At 41.3% G+C, this 22,142-nt stretch overlaps 1 protein-coding gene and 4 non-coding genes across 5 annotated transcripts; all 5 read left to right on the top strand.

Annotated features, from left to right (window-relative positions):
- The first annotated feature begins 906 nt into the window (after positions 1-906).
- On the top strand, positions 907-3,343 carry cfap20 (cilia and flagella associated protein 20). Its single transcript, XM_087786012.1, has 6 exons — positions 907-1,109; positions 2,332-2,411; positions 2,510-2,621; positions 2,718-2,906; positions 2,982-3,095; positions 3,183-3,343. Exons 1-6 carry the CDS (start codon positions 1,026-1,028, stop codon positions 3,186-3,188), a joined length of 585 nt encoding a protein of 194 aa, XP_087642138.1. The 5' UTR covers positions 907-1,025; the 3' UTR covers positions 3,189-3,343.
- Positions 3,344-8,373: 5,030 nt separating this feature from the next.
- trnal-cag (transfer RNA leucine (anticodon CAG)) lies at positions 8,374-8,456 on the top strand. Its single transcript has one exon. It is a non-coding gene; the product is annotated as a tRNA-Leu (tRNA).
- Positions 8,457-11,647: 3,191 nt separating this feature from the next.
- On the top strand, positions 11,648-11,730 carry trnal-cag (transfer RNA leucine (anticodon CAG)). Its single transcript has one exon. It is a non-coding gene; the product is annotated as a tRNA-Leu (tRNA).
- A 2,427-nt stretch (positions 11,731-14,157) lies between these two features.
- Positions 14,158-14,240, top strand: trnal-cag (transfer RNA leucine (anticodon CAG)). Its single transcript has one exon. It is a non-coding gene; the product is annotated as a tRNA-Leu (tRNA).
- A 5,547-nt stretch (positions 14,241-19,787) lies between these two features.
- On the top strand, positions 19,788-19,870 carry trnal-cag (transfer RNA leucine (anticodon CAG)). The gene has a single exon. It is a non-coding gene; the product is annotated as a tRNA-Leu (tRNA).
- The last annotated feature ends 2,272 nt before the right edge of the window (positions 19,871-22,142 follow it).

Genomic DNA, 22,142 nt, shown 5'->3' with positions numbered 1-22,142 from the left:
TCTGTGGTGGCCACTGTCCTGTTCTATGCTGTGGTGTGTTGGGGTGGAAATGTGTCCAAGAGTGTCAACAGGTTGGACAGGTTGATCAGAAAGGTTGGTTCTGTGGTTGGCATGAAGCTGGACTCACTGGCGACAGTTGGTGAGAGGAGATCATTGAACAAACTACTGTCCATCATGGATGATGACAGTCATCCTCTGAACACTGTCATCATTGAGCAGAGAATCAGATGCATGAATGCTCCTTCCCAGATGCAGAACTAATAGACTCAGGGACTCATTCATTCCTCGGGCTATTAGATTGTACAATTCTGAGTTTGGAGTGGAGCGAAAGTATCTTGACATTCTATACTATGTTAATTTTTGTATCCTTTGTCTTTGTTATTTGTCTTTGATCTATGTTCTTTTATCTTTAGACTTAGATTGTGTCATCTTTTTCTTTCTTTTATTACTCTTTGTTCTTGTTCTTATTTTTATTTTTATGAATAATCGTCTGTATTGCTGTGTCTAATTATAAAAAAAAACAATTTCCCGAAGGAGACCTCCTGAGGGATCAATAAAGTTCTACCTAACCTAACCTAAATCATTGTTTGATTACTTTAATTCTCCACGGTAAAGAGTTTAAAAACGCTTTCTAGCAAGTCCCGCGCAGGCGCGATACTGTAGGCTGAACGCGTTTTGTCTCTGTCTTTGTGAGAGAACCGTAGTGACGTCTTCAAGTTTGCGACGTCAACGCACATGCGCAGCCGATGTACCGATATTGTAGGGGGGACCGAAATTGTACCTACACTGCAAGCTGCGTCGATCCTGTACTGCTCAGTCTGTGGCGTTTGCGACATTTGACGTCATCACGTAGGAAGTGCACGGACCGAAATGACACAGAAAGCAGGGTGACCAGTGCGCATGCGCGTGTGAACTGAATGTTTTGTCGGCACAGGAGACGGTTGCTGTGGCTGTAAACAAACGCTAACTTCCAAGTTAGTGTTGGGCATTTCACGTGCTTAAGTGCGAATCTCCGATCGGGAAGTATGTTCAAAAACACTTTTCAGAGCGGATTCCTTTCCATCTTGTATAGCATTGGCAGTAAACCACTGCAGATATGGGATAAAAAGGTAAGAAGCAGTGGAGAAATGAAGCGTAGCTAACAGGAGCTACATTTGGATGTCAGCGAAGCATCTCGACACGTCCTGAAGTATTCTATTTTTTAATTATAAAAGTACTATCCTTTGATAACTAACGCTGACCTGGCTTGTTTATTTAAAAAGAAAATAACATTCTTGCCAAATACTACAATTTGGAGTATAGGACACACGGATGTTTATTTTCCGTTCTAGCAATTACTTTAAAACAATTGTATTACATTATGTATATGCAGTCTTGTTGATAGGTGGACCATGTTACTAAGCAATAGAACAGGACACGTTGGATTTTTGGATTTAAAATGTGTGTTATAATAGAAATTACCATATAATAAAGCAAAAATGATCCTGTTGACAAGTTTACACACTATTTTATATTATATTATTATGTATTTTGGCCTAAAACATGACAATTCCTGACATTCATGACATCTTCCACCCAGACAGTTCCGGAATCTGAGTCAATGGCAAAATAAATGTGCACAGGATCTACAAGGAAAAACTGATTTAAGTCAATAAAAGAACAAGGAATGAAACATATCCAAGGTACTAATAATGCCAATTTACAGTGTTAGAGCTCTGATTTAGATTTCCGGGATCTGTTACAACTGCCAGAAGAATTCTTCAAAGAAAAGCGCTCTAATTACTTTATTTGCTCGAATTCATGACTTTCTTCAGCTGTTTCAAGAAGCACAATAAGGATGAAGCAAAAATATTGCCAAAAGAAAGCCATTACTCTGCAAATGCCACAAAGCAACCTGCTTAAAAAATGCAGAACCGTACAGAGTCTAGTCATCTGGTGAACTCGATGTCAGTGAACTATGCAGGGCAAAAACACACTGTTCATGCAAGATAGTCCAGGTATTATGGGCTCTTTTATTATCTATATTATATACAGAACCTTGTCCACAACTTCCACAAAAGACTCAAAGTTATCATTAATGCTAGGCAGGCAAGTTTTAAGTCTGTATAGTCTTTTTCAACAGAGTCATTTTGTTATTTTTAAATTGATTTACTTTTTTCCCCACAATAATTGTCTTTATAACATCACTGACCATAAGTATTTTTTTGTCTTCATATTCATTGAGACACAACTTTGGCACAGCTTTATGTGTCAGGTATATCTCCGGGAGAACGCTGATGTTGCTTATCACATAATTGGGAACATGTATATAAATGTATGTTGGTTTTACAGGTGCGTAATGGTCACATCAAGAGAATCATAGATAATGACATTCACTCAATGGTGCTTGACATCGAGGGAACAAATGTCAGGTGAGATTTAATGTTGGTCATTTGGTTTTATTAGTGCAGCAATGTTTTCAAAGAAAAACTTAAAATTGTCTCTTTTTTTTCTTCTTTTTTTTTAACAGCACAACCTACATTGCGTGTCCTGCAGACCCTAAAAAGACGCTGGGGATCAAGCTTCCTTTTCTTGTCATGATTATAAAAAATCTAAAGAAATATTTTACCTTTGAAGTTCAGGTACTGTTAAAAATGCTGCTCCTGTTTGTGGTTAATTGTTTTATCAGGTTATTAATAGACATTTTCTCTTTATCCTTCACCTCTGATACAACTCAGGTTTTGGATGATAAAAATGTTCGTCGCCGTTTTCGGGCCAGCAACTACCAGAGCACAACTCGTGTGAAGCCATTCATCTGCACCATGCCAATGAGACTGGATGACGGCTGGAACCAGATCCAGTTTAACCTTTCTGACTTCACCAGAAGAGCCTATGGAACTAATTATATTGAGACTCTACGAGTGCAGGTTAACTTCAGAGAGTTAGGAATTATATTTTGTGTTTTGTTGATATATTAATTTGCGATTTTTATTTTATTTTAGATTCATGCCAACTGTCGAATCAGGCGGGTGTACTTCTCTGATAGATTATACTCTGAAGATGAGCTCCCAGCAGAATTTAAACTTTTCCTGCCTGTGCAGAACCAAAAAGGCAAGGTAGGTTCATTAAACATCACATTCCTAATTCTCCCCTAAAAAGTGCATTCTACGTTTCACTAACGCCAATCTTCTTGTATATTGCAGCAATAGAATCAGATTTGGTGTGACTCTGGCTGACATCTATGTTTCCTTCTCCTGATTTTTTTTCCAACTGAATATCTTTTTATATTAGTTCATTTAATAGTAATCTATTTTAAAAATGTCTAATTGTTGTACCAAAAAATAAAGATTCCAGGCTCGTTGTAGATCATTTCGTTTTCTGTTTTATTTTTTGTGTATTTTTACTCTTTTCTTGTGTTTTGAGGACACATCTTTAGGATTTCCTTTTGTAATCAGAATATATGATCAGAATGAAGGTAGAAGTTGAAGAATAGCTTGATGAGAAGCAGACTATTTGAGCTAGGTCATAATGCTTCCATATGATCAGTTAATTACATTATTTAAGTTTTTCACGTATTAATAGAATAGAATAGAAAATCTTTATTCATCCCCAGGGGGGAAACACACTTTTACAACAGCACAGTTGGAAAAAAATAAATAAATAAAGTGCAAGGAAAAAAAGAAATAATAAAAGAGATAATACAAAATAAAATAAAAACGATCTTAAAAATATACAAATTATTTACAAAATTAGAAATTTAACACTATTAACAAAATAGAATAGAATAAAATAAAATAAAAAATAAAATAAAACACACGAGAGGAAAAACACACTACGGATTAGCATCAGGATATTTAAAGTAGAGAGTTAAATATCCTGACACCAGTTGGGATGAAGGACCTTCTATAACGCTCCGTCCTACACTGGGGGTGTCTGAGCCTGCCACTGAAGGAGCTGGCCAGCTCCTCCACGGTCAGGTGCAGTGGGTGGAGAGTGTTGTCCCTGATGGAGGATAGTCTGGAGAGTGTCCTCCTCTCTCCCACCTCCTCCACCGAGTCTAGCGAGCGGCCCAGGACAGAGCCGGCCCTCGTGACCAGCCTGTTCAGTCTCTTCCTGTCCCGGTCCGTGCTGCCTGCTCCCCAGCAGACCACAGCGTAGTGGATTAAAGTGGTCTGCACACTCCGAAGGACCTCAGTCTTTTTTCTTGAAGTCAATCACCATCTCCCTTGTCTTACCGGTGTTTAAGCAAAGGTAGTTGCTCTCACACCAGTCAACAAAGTCCTTGATGACTGACCTGTACTCCAGCTCGCCCCCCCCAGACACGCAGCCCACAATGGCCGAGTCGTCAGAAAACTTCTGGAGGTGACAGCTGCTGGAGTCATAGGTAAAGTACGCCGTGTGGAGGGAAAAAAGGAAAGGTGACAGCACTGTCCCTTGAGGCACCCCGGTGCTGCAGATGGTCACCTCAGACCTGCAGTCCTGCAGCCTCACATACTGCGGCCTGTTGGTGAGGTAGTCCATCGTCCATGCTGCCAGCTGTGTCCCAACTCCTGCGTCCTCCATCTTCTTCCTTAGCAGCGCCGGCTGGATGGTGTTGAAAGCACTTGAGAAGTCAAAAAACATGACTCTCACAGTGCTACCGGCACCTTCCAGATGAGTCAGTGCCCGGTGCTGCAGGTAGATGACGGCGTCATCCACCCCCATCTTTGGCCTGTAGGCGAACTGCAGCGGATCCAACGCAGAGCTCACCGTCGTGCGTAGATGGCGGAGTACCAGCCTCTCCAAGGTCTTCATCAGATGGGAGGTCAGGGCGACTGGTCTGAAGTGGCTTGGTTCCTTCGTGTGCACCGCCTTGGGAACCGGAACCACACAGGAGGTCTTCCACTGGACCGGGACCTTCTCCAGTTTGAGGCTCAGGTTGAAGATGTGTGTGACCAACTCACAAAGTTGATCAGCACAGTCCCTGAGCAGTCTGGGGCTGAGTCCATCTGGTCCAACAGCTTTCCATTAAGTTTACTTTGTGTTCTTAATCTTTTTTTTTGTCGAGCTTATTAAATGATCAAACACAAGAGGTAAATGGCGCTCAACTCAGGTTCTGACTTTGCACGGAGAAGCTGTTAAAAAGCTATGTTGCCGTTTCTCACAAACGTCTTCATGCTTTTATCATCACATTGTTGAAATGTTTTTTTTCATACAGTAATTAGTGCTAAATGTTTTCTTAGTTCTTAGTTCATTCTTATTTAGGCATGAGAAAAATCAGACGAACATAGAACTTTGCTTTAGTCTCTGTCAATGAGAATGGACATGTCACAGTAAGTTAAATAATATAAACTATTTTTCATTTTAAATTAATTTATCAATTAGGGTTTGTGTGAGAGTCCGTGTTACTGGTGTATCAAGTTAATCTGTTAAAGTAGGTAGTTAGGGAGTTCGTAGTTGGGTAGTAGTGTTTGTCGTGGAGAATGGGAGAAGTGGAAAATGTATTCCATTAATGGTGTGTCCGTGTTTCTATCCCTCTTATTTTTCATGTGCGTTTTATCATACATTATTACTTGATGTGGAGCTTTTTTAAGATGAGTTTGGCATCAGATCTCAAAAATACACAAAGGAAAGTTGAATGTCTTTATAAAGTATGTCTGAGCTTCGATTTGAAAATTCAAATGTTTTGGTTAAATCATCTAAACTGGAGAGCTAATCTTCACACAGACAACAGTCAGGATGGCCGAGCGGTCTAAGGCGCTGCGTTCAGGTTGCAGTCTCCCCTGGAGACGTGGTTTTGAATTCCACTTCTGACAGGATAATGTTGCCCTTTTTCCATTTAAATGTCTTTATAAAGCAGTGTTAGGTGATGTGTTCAGGTCGCAGTCTCTCCTGGAGGCATGGGTTCGAATCTCATTTCTTACAAGATTAATTTTCCCTTATTCCATTTCATTGTCTTTATAAAGTATGTCTGAGCTTCAATCTCAGTTCAAATGTTTTGGTTTAATAATCTAAATTGAAGAGCTAATCTTCGCAAAGATAGCAGTCATGACGGCCGAGCGGTCTAAGGCGCTGCGTTCAGGTTGCAGTCTCCCCTGGAGGCGTTGGTTCGAATCCCTCTTCTGACAGGAATATTTTGCCTTAATTCCATTTCAATGTCTTTATAAAGTATGTCTGAGCTTCCATGTGAAAATTCAAATGTTTTGGTTAAATCATCTAAACTGGAGAGCTAATCTTCCCACAGACAACAGTCAGGATGGCCGAGCAGTCTAAGGCGCTGCGTTCAGGTCACACTGGAGGCGTTGTTTTGAATCCAACTTCTGACAGGATAATGTTGCCCTTTTTCCATTTAAATGTCTTTATGAAGCAGTGTTAGGTGATGTGTTCAGGTCGCAGTCTCTCCTGGAGGCATGGGTTCGAAACTCACTCCTGACAAGATTAATTTTCCCTTATTCCATTTCATTGTCTTTATAAAGCAGTGTTAGGTGATGTGTTCAGGTCGCAGTCTCTCCTGGAGGCATTGGTTCGAAACTCACTTCTGACAAAATTAATTTTCCCTTATTCCATTTCATTGTCTTTATAAAGCAGTCTTATGTGATGTGTTCAGGTCGCAGTCTCTCCTGGAGGCATGGGTTCGAATCTCACTTCTGACAAGATTAATTTTGCCTTAATTCCATTTCAATGTCTTTATAAAGTATGTCTGAGCTTCCATCTGAAAATTAAAATGTTTTGGTTAAATAATCTAAACTGGAGAGCTAATCTTCACACAGACAGCAGTCAGGATGGCCGAGCGGTCTAAGGCGCTGCTTTCAGGTCGCAGTCTCCCCTGGAGGCGTGGTTTTGAATCCCACTTCTGACAGGATAATGTTGCCCTTTTTCCATTTAAATGTCTTTATAAAGCAGTGTTAGGTGATGTGTTCAGTCTCTCCTGGAGGCATGGGTTCGAATCTCACTTCTGACAAGATTAATTTTCCCTTATTCCATTTCATTGTCTTTATAAAGTATGTCTGAGCTTCAATCTCAGTTCAAATGTTTTGGTTTAATAATCCAAACTGGAGAGCTAATCGTCACACAGACAACAGTCAGGATGGCTGAGCGGTCTAAGGCGCTGCGTTCAGGTTGCAGTCTCCCCTGGAGGCGTGGTTTTGAATCCCACTTCTGACAGGATAATGTTGCCCTTTTTCCATTTAAATGTCTTTATAAAGCAGTGTTAGGTGATGTGTTCAGTCTCTCCTGGAGGCGTGGGTTCGAATCCCACTTCTGACAGAATAATGTTGCCCTTTTTATATTTAAATGTCTTCATAAAGCAGTGTTAGGTGATGTGTTCAGTCTCTCCTGGAGGCATGGGTTCGAATCTCACTTCTGACAAGATTAATTTTCCCTTATTCCATTTCATTGTCTTTATAAAGTATGTCTGAGCTTCAATCTCAGTTCAAATGTTTTGGTTTAATAATCCAAACTGAAGAGCTAATCTTCATGCAGACAACAGTCAGGATGGCCGAGCGGTCTAAGGCGCTGCGTTCAGGTCACAGTCTCCCCTGCAGGCGTGGGTTAGAATCCCACTTCTGACAGGAATATTTTGCCTAATTCCATTTCAATGTCTTTATAAAGCAGTCTTAGGTGATGTGTTCAGGTCGCAGTCTCTCCTGGAGGCATGGGTTCGAATCTCACTTCTGACAAGATTAATTTTCCCTTATTCCATTTCATTGTCTTTATAAAGTATGTCTGAGCTTCAATCTCAGTTCAAATGTTTTGGTTTAATAATCCAAACTGAAGAGCTAATCTTCATGCAGCCAACAGTCAGGATGGCCGAGCGGTCTAAGGCGCTGCATTCAGGTCGCAGTCTCCCCTGGAGGCGTGTGTTCGAATCCAGCTTCTGACAGGATAATGTTGCCCTTTTTCCATTTAAATGTCTTTATAAAGCAGTGTTAGGTGATGTGTTCAGTCTCTCCTGGAGGCATGGGTTCGAATCTCACTTCTGACAAGATTAATTTTCCCTTATTCCATTTCATTGTCTTTATAAAGTATGTCTGAGCTTCAATCTCAGTTCAAATGTTTTGGTTTAATAATCCAAACTGAAGAGCTAATCTTCATGCAGACAACAGTCAGGATGGCCGAGCGGTCTAAGGCGCTGCGTTCAGGTCACAGTCTCCCCTGCAGGCGTGGGTTAGAATCCCACTTCTGACAGGAATATTTTGCCTAATTCCATTTCAATGTCTTTATAAAGCAGTCTTAGGTGATGTGTTCAGGTCGCAGTCTCTCCTGGAGGCATGGGTTCGAATCTCACTTCTGACAAGATTAATTTTCCCTTATTCCATTTCATTGTCTTTATAAAGTATGTCTGAGCTTCAATCTCAGTTCAAATTTTTTGGTTTAATAATCCAAACTGAAGAGCTAATCTTAACACAGACAGCGGTCAGGATGGCCGAGCGGTCTGAGGCGCTGCGTTCAGGTCGCAGTCTCCCCTGGAGGCGTGGGTTCGAATCCCACTTCTGACAGGAATATTTTGACTTAATTCCATTTCAATGTCTTTATAAAGTATGTCTGAGCTTCCATGTGAAAATTCAAATGTTTTGGTTGAATCATCTAAACTGGAGAGCTAATCTTCAAACAGACAGCAGTCAGGATGGCCGAGCGGTCTAAGGCGCTGTGTTCAGGTCGCAGTCTCCCCTGGAGGCATGGGTTCGAATCTCACTTCTGACAAGATTAATTTTCCCTTATTCCATTTCATTGTCTTTATAAAGTATGTCTGAGCTTCAATCTCAGTTCAAATGTTTTGGTTTAATAATCTAAATTGAAGAGCTAATCTTCACACAGACAGCAGTCAGGATGGCCGAGCGGTCTAAGGCGCTGCGTTCAGGTCGCAGTCTCCCCTTGAGGCGTGGTTTTGAATCCCACTTCTGACAGGATAATGTTGCCCTTTTTCCATTTAAATGTCTTTATAAAGCAGTGTTAGGTGATGTGTTCAGTCACTACTGGAGGCATGGGTTCGAATCTCACTTCTGACAGGAATATTTTGCCTTAATTCCATTTCATTGTCTTTATAAAGTATGTCTGAGCTTCAATCACAGTTCAAATGTTTTGGTTTAATAATCCAAACTGAAAAGCTAATCTTCATGCAGACAACAGTCAGGATGGCCGAGCGGTCTAAGGTGCTGCGTTCAGGTCGCAGTCTCCCCTGGAGGCGTGGGTTCTAATCCCACTTCTGACAGGAATGTTTTGCCTTAATTCCATTTCAATGTCTTTATAAAGTATGTCTGAGCTTCGTTGTGAAAATTCAAATGTTTTGGTTAAATAATCTTAACTGGAGAGCTAATCTTCACACAGACAACATTCAGGATGATTGAGTGGTCTAAGGCGCTGCGTTCAGGTCGCAGTCTCCCCTGGAGGCGTGGTTTTGAATCCCACTTCTGACAGGATAATGTTGCCCTTTTTTCATTTAAATGTCTTTATAAAGCAGTGTTAGGTGATGTGTTCAGTCTCTACTGGAGGCATGGGTTCGAATCTCACTTCTGACAGGAATATTTTGCCTTAATTCCATTTCATTGTCTTTATAAAGTATGTCTGAGCTTCAATCACAGTTCAAATGTTTTGGTTTAATAATCCAAACTGAAAAGCTAATCTTCATGTAGACAACAGTCAGGATGGCTGAGCGGTCTAAGGCGCTGCGTTCAGGTCGCAGTCTCCCCTGGAGGTGTGGTTTTGAATCCCACTTCTGACAGGATAATGTTGCCCTTTTTCCATTTAAATGTCTTTATAAAGCAGTGTTAGGTGATGTGTTCAGTCTCTCCTGGAGGCGTGGGTTCGAATCTCACTTCTGAAAAGATTAATTTTCCCTTATTCCATTTTAATGTCTTTATAAAGTATGTCTGAGCTTCGATGTGAAAATTCAAATGTTTTGGTTAAATAATCTAAACTGGAGAGCTAATCTTCACACAGACAACATTCAGGATGGCTGAGCGGTCTAAGGCGCTGCGTTCAGGTCGCAGTCTCCCCTGGAGGTGTAGTTTTGAATCCCACTTCTGACAGGATAATGTTGCCCTTTTTCCATTTAAATGTCTTTATAAAGCAGTGTTAGGTGATGTGTTCAGTCTCTCCTGGAGGCATGGGTTCGAATCTCACTTCTGACAAGATTAATTTTCCCTTATTCCATTTCATTGTCTTTATAAAGTATGTCTGAGCTTCAATCTCAGTTCAAATGTTTTGGTTTAATAATCTAAATTGAAGAGCTAACCTTACACAGATAGTAGTCAGTATGGCCGAGCGGTCTAAGGCGCTGCGTTCAGGTCGCATTCTCCCCTGGAGGCGTATGTTCGAATCCCACTTCTGACAGGAATATTTTGCCTTAATTCCATTTCAATGTCTTATAAAGTATGTCTGAGCTTCAATGTGAAAATTCAAATGTTTTGGTTAAATCATCTAAACTGGAGAGCAAATCTTCATGCAGCCAACAGTCAGGATTGCCGAGCGGTCTAATGCGCTGCGTTCAGGTCGCAGTCTCCCCTTGAGGCGTGGGTTAGAATCCCACTTCTGACACGAATATTTTGCCTAATTCCATTTCAATGTCTTTATAAAGCAGTCTTAGGTGATGTGTTCAGGTCGCAGTCTCTCCTGGAGGCATGGGTTCGAATCTCACTTCTGACAAGATTAATTTTCCCTTATTCCATTTCATTGTCTTTATAAAGTATGTCTGAGCTTCAATCTCAGTTCAAATGTTTTGGTTTAATAATTTAAATTGAAGAGCTAGTCTTCACACAGACAGCAGTCAGGATGGCCGAGCGGTCTAAGGCGCTGCGTTCAGGTCGCAGTCTCCCCTGGAGGCGTGGTTTTGAATCCCACTTCTGACTGGATAATGTTGCCCTTTTTCCATTTAAATGTCTTTATAAAGCAGTGTTAGGTGATGTGTTCAGTCTCTCCTGGAGGCATGTGTTCGAATCTCACTTCTGACAGGAATATTTTGCCTTAATTCCATTTCAATGTCTTTATAAAGTATGTCTGAGCTTCAATGTGAAAATTTAAATGTTTTGGTTAAATCATCTAAACTGGAGAGCTAATCTTCACACAGACAACATTCAGGATGGCTGAGCGGTCTAAGGCGCTGCGTTCAGGTCGCAGTCTCCCCTGGAGGCGTGGTTTTGAATCCCACTTCTGACAGGATAATGTTGCCCTTTTTCCATTTAAATGTCTTTATAAAGCAGTGTTAGGTGATGTGTTCAGTCTCTCCTGGAGGCATGGGTTCGAATCTCACTTCTGACAAGAATATTTTGCCTTAATTCCATTTCAATGTCTTTATAAAGTATGTCTGAGCTTCAATGTGAAAATTCAAATGTTTTGGTTAAATCATCTAAACTGGAGAGCTAATCTTCACACAGACAACAGTCAGGATGGCCGAGCGGTCTAAGGCGCTGCGTTCAGGTCGCAGTCTCCCCTGGAGGTGTGGTTTTGAATCCCACTTCTGACAGAAGTATTTTGCATAATTCCATTTCAATGTCTTTATAAAGCAGTTTTAGGTGATGTGTTCAGGTCGCAGTCTCACCTGGAGGCATGGGTTCGAATCTAATTTCTGACTAGATTAATTTTCCCTTATTCCATTTCATTGTCTTTATAAAGTATGTCTGAGCTTCAATCTTAGTTCAAATGTTTTGGTTTAATAATCTAAATTGAAGAGCTAATCTTTACACAGACAGTAGTCAGGATGGCCGAGCGGTCTAAGGTGCTGCGTTCAGGTCGCAGTCTCCCCTGGAGGCGTGGGTTCGAATCCCACTTCTGACAGGAATGTTTTGCCTTAATTCCATTTCAATGTCTTTATAAAGTATGTCTGAGCTTCCATTTGAAAATTCAAATGTTTTGGTTAAATAATCTAAACTGGAGAGCTAATCTTCACACAGACAACATTCAGGATGGCTGAGTGGTCTAAGGCGCTGCGTTCAGGTCGCAGTCTCCCCTGGAGGCGTGGTTTTGAATCCCACTTCTGACAGGATAATGTTGCCCTTTTTCCATTTAAATGTCTTTATAAAGCAGTGTTAGGTGATGTGTTCAGTCTCTCCTGGAGGCATGGGTTCGAATCTCACTTCTGACAAGATTAATTTTCCCTTATTCCATTTCAATGTCTTTATAAAGTATGTCTGAGCTTCGATGTAAAAATTCAAATGTTTTGGTTAAATAATCTAAACTGGAGAGCTAATCTTCACACAGACAACATTCAGGATGGCTGAGCGGTCTAAGGCGCTGCGTTCAGGTCGCAGTCTCCCCTGGAGGCGTGGTTTTGAATCCCACTTCTGACAGGATAATGTTGCCCTTTTTCCATTTAATTGTCTTTATAAAGCAGTGTTAGGTGATGTGTTCAGTCTCTCCTGGAGGCATCGGTTCGAATCTCACTTCTGACAAGATTAATTTTCCCTTATTCCATTTCATTGTCTTTATAAAGTATGTCTGAGCTTCAATCTCAGTTCAAATGTTTTGGTTTAATAATCTGAATTGAAGAGCTAATCTTTACACAGACAGTAGTCAGGATGGCCGAGCGGTCTAAGGCGCTGCGTTCAGGTCGCATTCTCCCCTGGAGGCGTATGTTAGAATACCACTTCTGACAGGAATATTTTGCCTTAATTCCATTTCAATGTCTTTATAAAGTATGTCTGAGCTTCAATGTGAAAATTCAAATGTTTTGGTTAAATAATCTAAACTGGAGAGCTAATCTTCACACAGACAACAGTCAGGATGGCCGAGCGGTCTAAGGCGCTGCGTTCAGGTCGCAGTCTCCCCTGGAGGTGTGGTTTTGAATCCCACTTCTGACAGGATAATTTTGCCCTTTTTCCAATTAATTGTCTTTATAAATCAGTGTTAGGTGATGTGTTCAGTCTCTCCTGGAGGCATGGGTTCGAATCTCACTTCTGACAAGATTAATTTTCCCTTATTCCATTTCATTGTCTTTATAAAGTATGTCTGTGCTTCAATCTCAGTTCAAATGTTTTGGTTTAATAATCCAAACTGAAGAGCTAATCTTCATGCAGCCAACAGTCAGGATGGCCGAGCGGTCTAATGCGCTGCGTTCAGGTCGCAGTCTCCCCTTGAGGCGTGGGTTAGAATCCCACTTCTGACACGAATATTTTGCCTAATTCCATTTCAATGTCTTTATAAAGCAGTCTTAGGTGATGTGTTCAGGTCGCAGTCTCTCCTGGAGGCATGGGTTCGAATCTCACTTCTGACAAGATTAATTTTCCCTTATTCCATTTCATTGTCTTTATAAAGTATGTCTGTGCTTCAATCTCAGTTCAAATGTTTTGGTTTAATAATCTAAATTGAAGAGCTAATCTTTACACAGACAGTAGTCAGGATGGCCGAGCGGTCTAAGGCGCTGCGTTCAGGTCGCATTCTCCCCTGGAGGCGTATGTTAGAATCCCACTTCTGACAGGAATATTTTGCCTTAATTCCATTTCAATGTCTTTATAAAGTATGTCTGAGCTTCAATGTGAAAATTCAAATGTTTTGGTTAAATAATCTAAACTGGAGAGCTAATCTTCACACAGACAACAGTCAGGATGGCCGAGCGGTCTAAGGCGCTGCGTTCAGGTCGCAGTCTCCCCTGGAGGTGTGGTTTTGAATCCCACTTCTGACAGGATAATGTTGCCCTTTTTCCATTTAATTGTCTTTATAAAGCAGTGTTAGGTGATGTGTTCAGTCTCTCCTGGAGGCATGGGTTCGAATCTCACTTCTGACAAGATTAATTTTCCCTTATTCCATTTCATTGAATCCCACTTCTGACAGGAATATTTTGCCTTAATTCCATTTCAATGTCTTTATAAAGTATGTCTGAGCTTCCATGTGAAAATTCAAATGTTTTGGTTAAATCATCTAAACTGGAGAGCTAATCTTCCCACACACAACAGTCAGAATGGCCGAGCGTTCTAAGGCGCTGCGTTCAGGTCGCAGTCTCCCCTAGAGGCGTTGTTTTGAATCCCACTTCTGACAGTATAATGTTGCCCTTTTTCCATTTAAATGTCTTTATAAAGCAGTGTTAGGTGATGTGTTCAGGTCGCAGTCTCCCCTGGAGGCGTGGGTTCGAATCCCACTTCTGACAGGAATATTTTGACTTAATTCCATTTCAATGTCTTTATAAAGTATGTCTGAGCTTCCATGTGAAAATTCAAATGTTTTGGTTAAATCATCTAAACTGGAGAGCTAATCTTCGCACAGACAGCAGTCAGGATGGCCGAGCGGTCTAAGGCGCTGCGTTCAGGTCGCAGTCTCCCCTGGAGGCGTGGTTTCGAATCCCACTTCTGACAGAATAATGTTGCCCTTTTTCCATTTAAATGTCTTTATAAAGCAGTGTTAGGTGATGTGTTCAGTCTCTCCTGGAGGCGTGGGTTCGAATCCCACTTCTGACAGGAATATTTTGCCTTAATTCCATTTCATTGTCTTCATAAAGTATGTCTGAGCTTCCATGTGAAAATTCAAATGTTTTGGTTAAATCATCTAAACTGGAGAGCTAATCTTCCCACAGACAACAGTCAGGATGGCCGAGCAGTCTAAGGCGCTGCGTTCAGGTCACAGTCTCCCCTGGAGGCGTTGTTTTTAATCCAACTTCTGCCAGGATAATGTTGCCCTTTTTCCATTTATAATGTCTTTATAAAGCAGTGTTAGGTGATGTGTTCAGTCTCTCCTGGAGGCATGGGTTCGAATCCCACTTCTGACAAGATTAATTTTCCATTATTCCATTTCATTGTCTTTATAAAGTATGTCTGAGCTTCAATCTCAGTTCAAATGTTTTGGTTAAATAATCTAAACTGGAGAGCTAATCTTCACACAAACAACATTCAGGATGGCTGAGCGGTCTAAGGCGCTGCGTTCAGGTCGCAGTCTCCCCTCGAGGCGTGGTTTTGAATCCCACTTCTGACAGGATAATGTTGCCCTTTTTCCATTTAATTGTCTTTATAAAGCAGTGTTAGGTGATGTGTTCAGTCTCTCCTGGAGGCATGGGTTCGAATCTCACTTCTGACAAGATTAATTTTCCCTTATTCCATTTCATTGTCTTTATAAAGTATGTCTGAGCTTCAATCTCAGTTCAAATGTTTTGGTTTAATAATCCAAACTGAAGAGCTAATCTTCATGCAGCCAACAGTCAGGATGGCCGAGCGGTCTAATGCGCTGCGTTCAGGTCGCAGTCTCCCCTTGAGGCGTGGGTTAGAATCCCACTTCTGACACGAATATTTTGCCTAATTCCATTTCAATGTCTTTATAAAGCAGTCTTAGGTGATGTGTTCAGGTCGCAGTCTCTCCTGGAGGCATGGGTTCGAATCTCACTTCTGACAAGATTAATTTTCCCTTATTCCATTTCATTGTCTTTATAAAGTATGTCTGAGATTCAATCTCAGTTCAAATGTTTTGGTTTAATAATCTAAATTGAAGAGCTAATCTTCACACAGACAGCAGTCAGGATGGCCGAGCGGTCTAAGTCGCTGCGTTCAGGTCGCAGTCTCCCCTGGAGGCGTGGTTTTGAATCCCACTTCTGACAGGATAATGTTGCCCTTTTTCCATTTAAATGTCTTTATAAAGCAGTGTTAGGTGATGTGTTCAGTCTCTCCTGGAGGCATGGGTTCGAATCTCACTTCTGACAGGAATATTTTGCCTTAATTCCATTTCATTGTCTTTATAAAGTATGTCTGAGCTTCAATCACAGTTCAAACGTTTTGGTTTAATAATCCAAACTGAAAAGCTAATCTTCATGCAGACAACAGTCAGGATGGCCGAGCGGTCTAATGCGCTGCGTTCAGGTCGCAGTCTCCCCTTGAGGTGTGGTTTTGAATCCCACTTCTGACAGGAATATTTTGCCTAATTCCATTTCAATGTCTTTATAAAGCAGTCTTAGGTGATGTGTTCAGTCTCTCCTGGAGGCATGGGTTCGAATCTCACTTCTGACAAGATTAATTTTCCCTTATTCCATTTCATTGTCTTTATAAAGTATGTCTGAGCTTCAATCTCAGTTCAAATGTTTTGGTTTAATAATCTAAATTGAAGAGCTAATCTTTACACAGACAGTAGTCAGGATGGCCGAGCGGTCTAAGGCGCTGCGTTCAGGTCGCATTCTCCCCTGGAGGCATATGTTCGAATCCCACTTCTGACAGGATTATTTTGCCTTAATTCCATTTCAATGTCTTTATAAAGTATGTCTGAGCTTCAATGTGAAAATTCAAATGTTTTGGTTAAATCATCTAAACTGGAGAGCTAATCTTCACACAGACAACAGTCAGGATGGCCGAGCGGTCTAAGGCGCTGCGTTCAGGTCGCAGTCTCCCCTTGAGGCGTGGTTTTGAATCCCACTTCTGACAGGATAATGTTGCCCTTTTTCCATTTAATTGTCTTTATAAAGCAGTGTTAGGTGATGTGTTGAGTCTCTCCTGGAGGCATGGGTTCGAATCTCACTTCTGACAAGATTAATTTTCCCTTATTCCATTTCATTGTCTTTATAAAGTATGTCTGAGCTTCAATCTCAGTTCAAATGTTTTGGTTTAATAATCCAACCTGAAGAGCTAATCTTCATGCAGCCAACAGTCAGGATGGCCGAGCGGTCTAATGCGCTGCGTTCAGGTCGCAGTCTCCCCTTGAGGCGTTGGTTAGAATCCCACTTCTGACACGAATATTTTGCCTAATTCCATTTCAATGTCTTTATAAAGCAGTCTTAGGTGATGTGTTCAGGTCGCAGTCTCTCCTGGAGGCATGGGTTCGAATCTCACTTCTGACAAGATTAATTTTCCCTTATTCCATTTCATTGTCTTTATAAAGTATGTCTGAGCTTCAATCTCAGTTCAAATGTTTTGGTTTAATAATCTAAATTGAAGAGCTAATCTTCACACAGACAGCAGTCAGGATGGCCGAGCGGTCTAAGTCGCTGCGTTCAGGTCGCAGTCTCCCCTGGAGGCGTGGTTTTGAATCCCACTTCTGACAGGATAATGTTGCCCTTTTTCCATTTAAATGTCTTTATAAAGCAGTGTTAGGTGATGTGTTCAGTCTCTCCTGGAGGCATGGGTTCGAATCTCACTTCTGACAGGAATATTTTGCCTTAATTCCATTTCATTGTCTTTATAAAGTATGTCTGAGCTTCAATCACAGTTCAAATGGTTTGGTTTAATAATCCAAACTGAAAAGCTAATCTTCATGCAGACAACAGTCAGGATGGCCGAGCGGTCTAATGCGCTGCGTTCAGGTCGTAGTCTCCCCTTGAGGTGTGGTTTTGAATCCCACTTCTGACAGGAATATTTTGCCTAATTCCATTTCAATGTCTTTATAAAGCAGTCTTAGGTGATGTGTTCAGTCTCTCCTGGAGGCATGGGTTCGAATCTCACTTCTGACAAGATTAATTTTCCCTTATTCCATTTCATTGTCTTTATAAAGTATGTCTGAGCTTCAATCTCAGTTCAAATGTTTTGGTTTAATAATCTAAATTGAAGAGCTAATCTTTACACAGACAGTAGTCAGGATGGCCGAGCGGTCTAAGGCGCTGCGTTCAGGTCGCATTCTCCCCTGGAGGCGTATGTTCGAATCCCACTTCTGACAGGATTATTTTGCCTTAATTCCATTTCAATGTCTTTATAAAGTATGTCTGAGCTTCAATGTGAAAATTCAAATGTTTTGGTTAAATCATCTAAACTGGAGAGCTAATCTTCACACAGACAACAGTCAGGATGGCCGAGCGGTCTAAGGCGCTGCGTTCAGGTCGCAGTCTCCCCTTGAGGCGTGGTTTTGAATCCCACTTCTGACAGGATAATGTTGCCCTTTTTCCATTTAATTGTCTTTATAAAGCAGTGTTAGGTGATGTGTTGAGTCTCTCCTGGAGGCATGGGTTCGAATCTCACTTCTGACAAGATTAATTTTCCCTTATTCCATTTCATTGTCTTTATAAAGTATGTCTGAGCTTCAATCTCAGTTCAAATGTTTTGGTTTAATAATCCAACCTGAAGAGCTAATCTTCATGCAGCCAACAGTCAGGATGGCCGAGCGGTCTAATGCGCTGCGTTCAGGTCGCAGTCTCCCCTTGAGGCGTTGGTTAGAATCCCACTTCTGACACGAATATTTTGCCTAATTCCATTTCAATGTCTTTATAAAGCAGTCTTAGGTGATGTGTTCAGGTCGCAGTCTCTCCTGGAGGCATGGGTTCGAATCTCACTTCTGACAAGATTAATTTTCCCTTATTCCATTTCATTGTCTTTATAAAGTATGTCTGAGCTTCAATCTCAGTTCAAATGTTTTGGTTTAATAATCTAAATTGAAGAGCTAATCTTCACACAGACAGCAGTCAGGATGGCCGAGCGGTCTAAGTCGCTGCGTTCAGGTCGCAGTCTCCCCTGGAGGCGTGGTTTTGAATCCCACTTCTGACAGGATAATGTTGCCCTTTTTCCATTTAAATGTCTTTATAAAGCAGTGTTAGGTGATGTGTTCAGTCTCTCCTGGAGGCATGGGTTCGAATCTCACTTCTGACAGGAATATTTTGCCTTAATTCCATTTCATTGTCTTTATAAAGTATGTCTGAGCTTCAATCACAGTTCAAATGTTTTGGTTTAATAATCCAAACTGAAAAGCTAATCTTCATGCAGACAACAGTCAGGATGGCCGAGCGGTCTAATGCGCTGCGTTCAGGTCGCAGTCTCCCCTTGAGGTGTGGTTTTGAATCCCACTTCTGACAGGAATATTTTGCCTAATTCCATTTCAATGTCTTTATAAAGCAGTCTTAGGTGATGTGTTCAGGTCGCAGTCTCTCCTGGAGGCATGGGTTCGAATCTCACTTCTGACAAGATTAATTTTCCCTTATTCCATTTCATTGTCTTTATAAAGTATGTCTGAGCTTCAATCTCAGTTCAAATGTTTTGGTTTAATAATTTAAATTGAAGAGCTAGTCTTCACACAGACAGCAGTCAGGATGGCCGAGCGGTCTAAGGCGCTGCGTTCAGGTCGCAGTCTCCCCTGGAGGCGTGGTTTTGAATCCCACTTCTGACTGGATAATGTTGCCCTTTTTCCATTTAAATGTCTTTATAAAGCAGTGTTAGGTGATGTGTTCAGTCTCTCCTGGAGGCATGTGTTCGAATCTCACTTCTGACAGGAATATTTTGCCTTAATTCCATTTCAATGTCTTTATAAAGTATGTCTGAGCTTCAATGTGAAAATTTAAATGTTTTGGTTAAATCATCTAAACTGGAGAGCTAATCTTCACACAGACAACATTCAGGATGGCTGAGCGGTCTAAGGCGCTGCGTTCAGGTCGCAGTCTCCCCTGGAGGCGTGGTTTTGAATCCCACTTCTGACAGGATAATGTTGCCCTTTTTCCATTTAAATGTCTTTATAAAGCAGTGTTAGGTGATGTGTTCAGTCTCTCCTGGAGGCATGGGTTCGAATCTCACTTCTGACAAGAATATTTTGCCTTAATTCCATTTCAATGTCTTTATAAAGTATGTCTGAGCTTCAATGTGAAAATTCAAATGTTTTGGTTAAATCATCTAAACTGGAGAGCTAATCTTCACACAGACAACAGTCAGGATGGCCGAGCGGTCTAAGGCGCTGCGTTCAGGTCGCAGTCTCCCCTGGAGGTGTGGTTTTGAATCCCACTTCTGACAGAAGTATTTTGCATAATTCCATTTCAATGTCTTTATAAAGCAGTTTTAGGTGATGTGTTCAGGTCGCAGTCTCACCTGGAGGCATGGGTTCGAATCTAATTTCTGACTAGATTAATTTTCCCTTATTCCATTTCATTGTCTTTATAAAGTATGTCTGAGCTTCAATCTTAGTTCAAATGTTTTGGTTTAATAATCTAAATTGAAGAGCTAATCTTTACACAGACAGTAGTCAGGATGGCCGAGCGGTCTAAGGTGCTGCGTTCAGGTCGCAGTCTCCCCTGGAGGCGTGGGTTCGAATCCCACTTCTGACAGGAATGTTTTGCCTTAATTCCATTTCAATGTCTTTATAAAGTATGTCTGAGCTTCCATTTGAAAATTCAAATGTTTTGGTTAAATAATCTAAACTGGAGAGCTAATCTTCACACAGACAACATTCAGGATGGCTGAGTGGTCTAAGGCGCTGCGTTCAGGTCGCAGTCTCCCCTGGAGGCGTGGTTTTGAATCCCACTTCTGACAGGATAATGTTGCCCTTTTTCCATTTAAATGTCTTTATAAAGCAGTGTTAGGTGATGTGTTCAGTCTCTCCTGGAGGCATGGGTTCGAATCTCACTTCTGACAAGATTAATTTTCCCTTATTCCATTTCAATGTCTTTATAAAGTATGTCTGAGCTTCGATGTAAAAATTCAAATGTTTTGGTTAAATAATCTAAACTGGAGAGCTAATCTTCACACAGACAACATTCAGGATGGCTGAGCGGTCTAAGGCGCTGCGTTCAGGTCGCAGTCTCCCCTGGAGGCGTGGTTTTGAATCCCACTTCTGACAGGATAATGTTGCCCTTTTTCCATTTAATTGTCTTTATAAAGCAGTGTTAGGTGATGTGTTCAGTCTCTCCTGGAGGCATCGGTTCGAATCTCACTTCTGACAAGATTAATTTTCCCTTATTCCATTTCATTGTCTTTATAAAGTATGTCTGAGCTTCAATCTCAGTTCAAATGTTTTGGTTTAATAATCTGAATTGAAGAGCTAATCTTTACACAGACAGTAGTCAGGATGGCCGAGCGGTCTAAGGCGCTGCGTTCAGGTCGCATTCTCCCCTGGAGGCGTATGTTAGAATCCCACTTCTGACAGGAATATTTTGCCTTAATTCCATTTCAATGTCTTTATAAAGTATGTCTGAGCTTCAATGTGAAAATTCAAATGTTTTGGTTAAATAATCTAAACTGGAGAGCTAATCTTCACACAGACAACAGTCAGGATGGCCGAGCGGTCTAAGGCGCTGCGTTCAGGTCGCAGTCTCCCCTGGAGGTGTGGTTTTGAATCCCACTTCTGACAGGATAATTTTGCCCTTTTTCCATTTAATTGTCTTTATAAATCAGTGTTAGGTGATGTGTTCAGTCTCTCCTGGAGGCATGGGTTCGAATCTCACTTCTGACAAGATTAATTTTCCCTTATTCCATTTCATTGTCTTTATAAAGTATGTCTGTGCTTCAATCTCAGTTCAAATGTTTTGGTTTAATAATCCAAACTGAAGAGCTAATCTTCATGCAGCCAACAGTCAGGATGGCCGAGCGGTCTAATGCGCTGCGTTCAGGTCGCAGTCTCCCCTTGAGGCGTGGGTTAGAATCCCACTTCTGACACGAATATTTTGCCTAATTCCATTTCAATGTCTTTATAAAGCAGTCTTAGGTGATGTGTTCAGGTCGCAGTCTCTCCTGGAGGCATGGGTTCGAATCTCACTTCTGACAAGATTAATTTTCCCTTATTCCATTTCATTGTCTTTATAAAGTATGTCTGTGCTTCAATCTCAGTTCAAATGTTTTGGTTTAATAATCTAAATTGAAGAGCTAATCTTTACACAGACAGTAGTCAGGATGGCCGAGCGGTCTAAGGCGCTGCGTTCAGGTCGCATTCTCCCCTGGAGGCGTATGTTAGAATCCCACTTCTGACAGGAATATTTTGCCTTAATTCCATTTCAATGTCTTTATAAAGTATGTCTGAGCTTCAATGTGAAAATTCAAATGTTTTGGTTAAATAATCTAAACTGGAGAGCTAATCTTCACACAGACAACAGTCAGGATGGCCGAGCGGTCTAAGGCGCTGCGTTCAGGTCGCAGTCTCCCCTGGAGGTGTGGTTTTGAATCCCACTTCTGACAGGATAATGTTGCCCTTTTTCCATTTAATTGTCTTTATAAAGCAGTGTTAGGTGATGTGTTCAGTCTCTCCTGGAGGCATGGGTTCGAATCTCACTTCTGACAAGATTAATTTTCCCTTATTCCATTTCATTGTCTTTATAAAGTATGTCTGTGCTTCAATCTCAGTTCAAATGTTTTGGTTTAATAATCCAAACTGAAGAGCTAATCTTCATGCAGCCAACAGTCAGGATGGCCGAGCGGTCTAATGCGCTGCGTTCAGGTCGCAGTCTCCCCTTGAGGCGTGGGTTAGAATCCCACTTCTGACACGAATATTTTGCCTAATTCCATTTCAATGTCTTTATGAAGCAGTCTTAGGTGATGTGTTCAGGTCGCAGTCTCTCCTGGAGGCATGGGTTCGAATCTCACTTCTGACAAGATTAATTTTCCCTT

This window comes from Callionymus lyra, chromosome 3 (genome assembly GCF_982586985.1).
Source record: "Callionymus lyra chromosome 3, fCalLyr1.hap1.1, whole genome shotgun sequence".
NCBI classification, from domain to species: Eukaryota; Metazoa; Chordata; class Actinopteri; order Syngnathiformes; family Callionymidae; genus Callionymus; species Callionymus lyra.
This window is presented reverse-complemented; position numbering and strand designations above follow the sequence as displayed.

Coding starts and splice junctions, on each gene's coding strand:
- cfap20 (XM_087786012.1), top strand. CDS start 1,026: ATGTTCAAAAACACTTTTCAGAGCGGATTCCTTTCCATCTTGTATAGC. Junction 1,110..2,331: donor TGCAGATATGGGATAAAAAG/GTAAGAAGCAGT, acceptor TTGGTTTTACAG/GTGCGTAATGGTCACATCAA. Junction 2,907..2,981: donor TTGAGACTCTACGAGTGCAG/GTTAACTTCAGA, acceptor ATTTTATTTTAG/ATTCATGCCAACTGTCGAAT.